This window comes from Strongylocentrotus purpuratus, unplaced genomic scaffold, assembly GCF_000002235.5.
Source record: "Strongylocentrotus purpuratus isolate Spur 01 unplaced genomic scaffold, Spur_5.0 spur5_scaffold_2, whole genome shotgun sequence".
In the NCBI taxonomy this organism is placed as follows: domain Eukaryota; kingdom Metazoa; phylum Echinodermata; class Echinoidea; order Camarodonta; family Strongylocentrotidae; genus Strongylocentrotus; species Strongylocentrotus purpuratus.
This window is the reverse complement of record NW_022145605.1, coordinates 36,964,839-36,972,240: the sequence shown is the minus strand read 5'-3', so window position 1 is coordinate 36,972,240 and position 7,402 is coordinate 36,964,839. Positions and strand designations below refer to the sequence as shown.

General features: G+C 38.6%; 1 protein-coding gene across 1 annotated transcript; it reads left to right on the top strand.

Annotated features, from left to right (window-relative positions):
- The first annotated feature begins 4,349 nt into the window (after positions 1-4,349).
- On the top strand, positions 4,350-7,112 carry LOC105444560 (macrophage migration inhibitory factor-like). Its single transcript, XM_011678923.2, has 3 exons — positions 4,350-4,582; positions 6,225-6,394; positions 6,993-7,112. The coding sequence occupies exons 1-3, from the start codon at positions 4,475-4,477 to the stop codon at positions 7,057-7,059; spliced, it is 345 nt and encodes a 114-aa protein (XP_011677225.2). The 5' UTR covers positions 4,350-4,474; the 3' UTR covers positions 7,060-7,112.
- The last annotated feature ends 290 nt before the right edge of the window (positions 7,113-7,402 follow it).

Sequence of the window (7,402 nt, the reverse complement as noted above, 5' to 3'; positions counted from 1 at the left end):
AATCGACACACGTAGACAGCTGTTCACTGAGCTTTTCCTCAATATATTTAGGATCAGGATTTGAATAGAGTAGTACGCTGTCATCTGCGTACAATAATAGTTTAAAGTCTTTTATACAAATACACATATCATTTATATAACTTGAAAATAGAATTGGGCCTAAAATGCTTCCCTGAGGAACACCGCAAGTTATAGGCATTAGTTTGGAACGAATATCATGAATGGCCACTACTTGGTGCCGATTAGATAAATAGGATCTAAACCAATCTAAACTTCCCTTATCAAAACCCATTAGTTGTAACTTCTTCAATAAGACGCAATGATTAACTGTATCAAAAGCTTTTTGCAGATCAAGGAGCACCATACCAACAAAGCGCCCTTGGGAAGTTTCTCTCCTCAAATAATCAGTCAAATGAATTAGACATGTTTCAGTCGAATAATCATGTCGAAAACCAGATTGAAATTCATAAATTATATCATTTTCTTTGAAGTATCTTTCAATTTGAACACAGACCGATTTTTCTAGAATCTTTGATGCTACGCTTAAAACACTAATAGGTCTATAGTTGCTAACATCAGTTTTATCTTTCTTTTTATAAAGTGGAGTCACTTTTGCTATTTTCATATCCTCTGGAAAAGTACTCGTCAAGATAGATAGGTTCATTAAGTAACTTAGAGGCTTAAATAAAACCTTCGCACCATCTTTTAGAAAATTAGCTGGAATCAAGTCTAACCCAGTACTTTTTGATACATTCAACTTACGTAACTCTTTGAAAACAAATTGTTCACTGATTGGTAATAACTCGAAGCTGTTTTCACGTACACCTTTTCTTTCGTAAAAGTCACGAATACAATCATTGTCTGCGCTGAAAAAGTCTTTGGAAGGGGGGAGTTTGTCTACTAATTTGGCAGCCACATTTGTGAAATGAGAATTGAATTCATCAGCGATGGCCATCTTATCATGACATAATTCCCCATCAATTTTAATGACAGATTCTTGTTTTTTTCGCTTCTTATTTTTCAATCCTAAGCTTTTTAGATTCTGCCAAAGTTTTTTCGAATCTTGTTTATTTTCTTCTATCTTGTTTTGTAAGTAAACGAGTTTAGCCTTTTTCACCTCTCTTTGGACCATATTTCTTAATACTCTGTATCTTTTATAGAGCTTCTCATCTTTTGCTCTTTTCCTCCATTTTTTGTATACTATATTTCTCTCTTGAATTAGGGAAAGAATATCTTTAGTCACCCAAGTTTCTGATCTTTGTTTTATTCTTATCCGTTTCAGTGGCGCTATCATATTCAAATTTGAGATAAAAACATGTTGAAATATTGACCATGCCTCATTTACATCTGTACAGTCAGTTATTCGTAACCAATCAACAACAGATAGTTGAAGATTGAAAGACTCTTCTGTATATTTTTTCATGGATCTGATATCATTAGTCCTATGATGACCTATAGCCAGTCTAACATTTTTCCGTGTACAGAAAGTAAAATAATGGTCGCTAATACCTAGATCAATGACACCACTTTGACTTATTTTATTTTCTTTGGTACAACCAACATGATCCAATAGAGAAGAACATGTAGGTGTAACGCGTGTTGCCTCTTTAATGAGTTGACTAAACCCATGAAGACTCAACAAGTCAATATATTTTTTTAGCCAGTGGCGATTTGCGAAGAAGACAAATATTCATGTCTCCTAAAAGAATTATTTCGTCATCCTTCTTTAATGTATCAAGAATATTGGACAATTTCTCGATAAACAAATTGTTTTTCGGAGGTCGATACAGAACGCCAACAACAATTGGTTTTGATCTTGGTATAAGCAAATTTATCCACAGGGATTCCGTATCTCCAGTACTTATAGCATCCATAATATGAAATGCAATATCATTTTTGATATAGAAACATACACCACCTCCAGAGCCAGAGGATCGATCATGGCGTATGATTTTAAATCCGTCTATTTCAATTTCTTCATCATTTATGAAATTGTTTAACCATGTTTCAGTGAAAGCAATAATAGACAGCCTTTTTCTTTTAAAAAGAATTCTAAGTTCCGATATCTTGTTTAGAATAGACCTCACATTAAGGTGTAAAAAATGAAGACCTTTAATTTTAAACTTTTCTTCAAATTCTTGAAAAAGAGAAGTGTTTTCATCTTTGAGGTTTGGCTGAATTATTCTTGCTATCGCTTGCTTTTCAGGTGTAACGCGCGTTACCTTAAAATAGTTTTCTTTTAGTCTATCCTCGTTTTGGCTTTCTTTCTCTAAACAATCGTCAGTAAATATTGATTCACAAAAAGATGGCAGACAACATGTTGAACAATTCCACTTCTCATCAGGGCATTCATAATATAACCTGCGGTACTCTGAAAAACTGATAGCTTGACAATTAGTGTGAAACCATTTTTTACAATAAGAACACAGAAGGCCGTGTTGATTATATTTGACTGGCTTATCACAGTTCCCACAAGGGAACTTATATTTTCGACCGTCAACTATAATTTTCGGATCATCACTAGATTTTGTCAAACTTTCACTTAATTCAATACCCTTCTTACAAATTGAAGATAATTCGCCCAGTCTTTCATGTCCACCTTGGATGGTCTGAAGGCTGGTTTCAGTCGTGACCTCTGTTTGACTGCACTGAAATCCAAAGATCTCCCAGAAACAGCTTCGGCGTAGGACTTTACGGGGCTGCTTTTTTCCTCATCAGAATGAAGACTCTGGTTTTCTCGGTAGATGGCTTGATGCCGCCTTGCTCCAGTTTCACTGCCTGTAACTTGATCGGACGACCGTTGAGTCCAGCCATGGCCTCAGAATGAAGACTCTGGTTTTCTCGGTAGATGGCTTGATGCCGCCTTGCTCCAGTTTCACTGCCTGTAACTTGATCGGACGACCGTTGAGTCCAGCCATGGCCTCGTGTTGTCGATTGGTCAGCAGTGTTGATGAGGTGTTTCAGGTTGCCTGCCAAGATTCGTTGACCGGCTCTGTTGAGGTGAACGCCATCACGCCCGAGATGCTGCTCGCTGATATCATTGTAGCCTCTTGTCGATGCCCTCGCGCTGTTGGAGTCTCTAAATTCTGACGAGCGAAGCGAGTCAGAGAAACCGAGGCGCTTGCGCTGAGCGCCTCGGTTTCTCTGACTCGCTTCGCTCGTCAGAATTTAGAGACTCCAACAGCGCGAGGGCATCGACAAGAGGCTAATATCATTGTTGATGAAGAGGCCCCATCTGTTCTCGCTGGCTGCCAACTCCATCAGATAGTTGATCTCATCAACCCGCTTCTTGTCCGCTTCACTCTCCCCTCTACGATGGATGATCGTAGAGACTGAGACGTTAAACCCCTCGGCAGCAACAGACTTGCCGAGGTCTGTGATTTGGTGGCAAACTTCACCAGCACCCTCAGAGATGTTGTTGGTGCCAGCGTGGATGATCAGTTCTCCCCCTGGCTTGAGAAACTCGCAAGGTGAAGAGGTGAAGATGTCTCTCACTTTTGCACCGGGAAAAGAGACGCACTTCACGTTCTTGCTGCGGGAGAGATGTCTTCCGTCAATGTGTTTAATCAAAATAAATAAATAAAGTGTCCCATTTGTTTTACCTTAACGGGTAGCCAACATGTGTGTGCATGTGGGGGAGGGGGAGGGGCTGTATGGGGTTGGATGTGAACGTGTATAGGTATAGTACATGACTTCCTTCTCAATATATGTTATTTGTTTTTATCTTAGTTTTATAAAGGTGATCCAGTATGCGTTATGGGGCTCATAGTCTACTCTAACTATGTAAAAAAAAAATAATACATTGTTCATGTTTGAATATATGAGAGAGAAACAAAAATTGAATATTTTAATTACTTCCCCTGGATGGGAAAATAATTGGCGCATGATAAATTTGCTTTGTATTTCTGAAAAGCATGATTGCCTTGCCGGTTGCCTTGCCTCTATTAAGTTCGCGCATGATTGCCTTGCTTCTATTCGCACCTCGATTCCTCGACTTTATGAAATTTCTATACAATGGCTTCATGGGAATATTTCGATGCAGACATAAACAGAGAGAGCATGTCTGCAGAGGGGTAATCTACAGGGGCATGGGGGTACACGTGCCCCTCCCCCCTTCGGATGACAAGTTGGAAAGGGAAGGAGAAAACGAGAAAAGGGGACAGAGACAGGGAGGAATTTGACAGAAGATGCTTATTAGAGGGAGCTCTTTCACACCCTTTTTCACTTTCCTCTTATCAGTGACCTAAGAAATGCTCATTGGTGCCCCCACCCTCCTGCGCTGATATGCCACGTACGCCCTCAGTTATTAGGCGAACGAGAAGCCACTAGAATTTTTCAAATTCCAAAGAATCAACAATAAATTGCATAGCCACGATTTCCTCTACTGTGTAAATACAATATATAGCTTCCATCAAATAATTCCATACTCGTAAAGCGATTTTACTGTCAGTACGACCACACGATTTCGTTCAAGATGCCTCTTCTCCAGATTTTCACCAATGTGAAGGAAACTGACCTTCCGGCCGGCTTCTTTGCCGATCTGAGTTCTGTGTTTCAGAAAGCGATCGGGAAACCTCAAAAGGTAAAGGACGCATTGGTTTCTTTTATTTCATTTGTTTTGTCCAAACATGATTTGACGGACGAGCTTAGTTCTATAGGTATATAGATTTATCTGGAATAGTAAATAAATGTCTCTTCTTACCTTTGGACTTTAATAATAATAATAATAATAATAGCCTAATAGTCCACTCCAAATTTTATTAAACCGAAACGGAAATTCTTTTTGCCCAATTGATCGTGAGCCCGGCAGCCACTGAGCAGCGCCAGATCGACGTTGCTCTATCCCCTTATTGTTGAACGCCAAACAAGGTAGCAACAACTCCCATCTTTTAACGTCTTTTGGTATGACGCGGCCGGGATTCGAACCCACGACCTCCCTGTTGTGAGGCGGACGCTCTACTGACTGAGCCAACACTCCGGTATATATATCCATAATAATGAGCTGACATTTAAAGGGCAATCCGACTATCCGACCCTTGTAATACTCATAAGTTCATTTGTATAAAAACAGAAAAACATGATAAACAGAATGGCGAATATTTGAAATAAATCGGACCAAGAATTAAACTATGAATGTTTGAAATATGGGATCACTGATTCCATTCGAATCTCAAATTAACAGGTTGGTCAGTGTATTGTGACGTACTCGTGGTTAACTCTCCCGTTTGTCGTGTACAAAAATATCATTAATTTATGTTTTTATCCCAAGTCCTCTAAAGTGAATAGACCCTCCTGAGTCATAATCTTTCGATAAAATTGACATTTTAGTCATTTTTTGTCTTGGAACAAATGGAAAAGTAATTGTCCGCCACTACATTACAGAGACATTACCTTTTCAGCCAATTTGTTGAGCCCGGCCGTACCAATAATGAAAACGACTTTTTAAAATTCATAACTTTCTCATCTTGGGGGTCCGACTTCTTTCAAACTTTCACCAGTCTATTTCCCTGATTTGTATGCTTACTTGTAGTCTACTAGCTTGCTTTCGAGGATGGGTTTTAATTTAAGAAGCAGACATGACGAGCTCTAGGTGTCTTCATAAACTAATAGGCCTTAAACCATGACTGTGTATGGGCATGTGAAATAAGAAGGACTGATTGATATGCATGTTTTTATAAACTCTTATTGAAAACTCGACACACTTGATGAGTTGCTTTACATTTGTTTACTTTGCTCTTTTTTAGTCAGTGAGTTGCAAACATAAAGTGCTAACCTTAATGGAGAGAGAGAGAGAGAGAGGGGGGAGGGGAGCTAAACATTTCCAAAAGCGCCTTCCCTTCATCCATATTAGGGACCACATTTTCGTGAATTACTAATGTCATTTGATAATCGTTTAGATGTTTTTTTTTCTTCAAATATGATACACATGGTAGCACGTACGAGCGAGCGAGGCGAGCAAGAAAACAATTTGAGACTTTATTCGTACCAACAGCCAGTGATGGTGTATAATTTATGTATTCAAGTAACTAGTGCATAAAAAGGCGATTTTTTTTTTTTTTTTTTTAGTATTGCTCTTAAATAATAATTTGTTGGGCCGCATCAAATCGTCTCAAGGGCCAATGTGGCACACGGGTCGCGGTTGAAGAATAGCGGCTAGTATGTTCCATGAAATCACATCTAAACTGTCATAATTTGTTTGTTGGATGGTTGTTTTTCACTTGCAGTACATCTGTATTCATCTAGCTCCTAATCAGATGATGAGCTTTGAGGGAACTACGGCTCCTACTGCCGTTGCGAATGTGGTTAGTATAGGTCAACTAGGAGTGCAAGAAAACAAGGTCATCACCCAGATTATTACTGCAGAACTCGCGAAGGTCGGTGTGAAAGCTGACAGGTAAGCTAAGAACACAGTCGTAAAGACTTTCAAGAAATCAATCTAAAGCAATTTCAGTAGCCCTGTGCGTCATATTTAAAAATGGAGGAATACAACATGACTTTGAGCAGAATAACTTTAAGGGTATTGATGAACTTGCCCTTGAGCTAATTTCTCGAGAAAAAAAACATTGATCGTATTTAAGGATGATGATGATGATGATTATTATAATAATAATGAGAAAAAGGAGCAGAATTTTTCTGTCAAATTGTATTCTTGGCAGAAGAATAGTGAGGTGTTTAGGGTAAACAATCTGGTAAGCGTGCATGATTGTGATAGGAGGACTCTCATAAAAACGATACATCAGAGGGGGGAAATGATTTCAATGAATTGTGTCAATGAATTGCATTTCCACCTTCATTACCCTCTCCCTTTTATTTTCTTCTCCCCGCCCCTCTGGTTCTCTCTCTCTATCTCTCTCTCTCTCTCCCTCTCTCTCTACCTCTCTCTCTTTCTCTCACTCTCTCTCTCTCTTTCTCTCCCTCTCTCTCCTTCTCTCTCTTTCTCTCACTCTTTATATATATATATATATATATATATATATATCTTGTCATCACAGGATGTATGTAGTGTTCAGAGAGATGACCGATCAGGATGTTGGTTACAACAACACTACGTTCGCATAAACAAGTTCTTCTTCTTCTTCTTCTTCTTCGTGATGATATATGCCTCCTTCAATACTGAAGATTTTCCAGATGCCGTATGTACTCGGCCTGATTGGGGGGGGGGGGTGCAAGTTGGATCCGAAATAGAACACATCACTGCAATTCTCGATCAATTATTGTGAATCAGTCTTTATTCATAAATTAATAACAATAATCATCAATTAATAACAGTTAATCAATTCTATTGCACCATGTATTTCATATTATACACTGTCGCTCATAAAGGTGGAATATTTTAGTTATACTCCAATTTATGGCATTATTTTAAAAATAATTTAAAAATAATAGATCTAGATAATAGTAC

Excerpts from the sequence above, each read along its gene's own strand:
- LOC105444560 (XM_011678923.2), top strand. The coding sequence starts at position 4,475 with ATGCCTCTTCTCCAGATTTTCACCAATGTGAAGGAAACTGACCTTCCG. Across the intron at positions 4,583-6,224 it reads CGATCGGGAAACCTCAAAAG|TACATCTGTATTCATCTAGC; the intron begins GTAAAGGACGCA and ends TTTCACTTGCAG. Across the intron at positions 6,395-6,992 it reads GTCGGTGTGAAAGCTGACAG|GATGTATGTAGTGTTCAGAG; the intron begins GTAAGCTAAGAA and ends TTGTCATCACAG.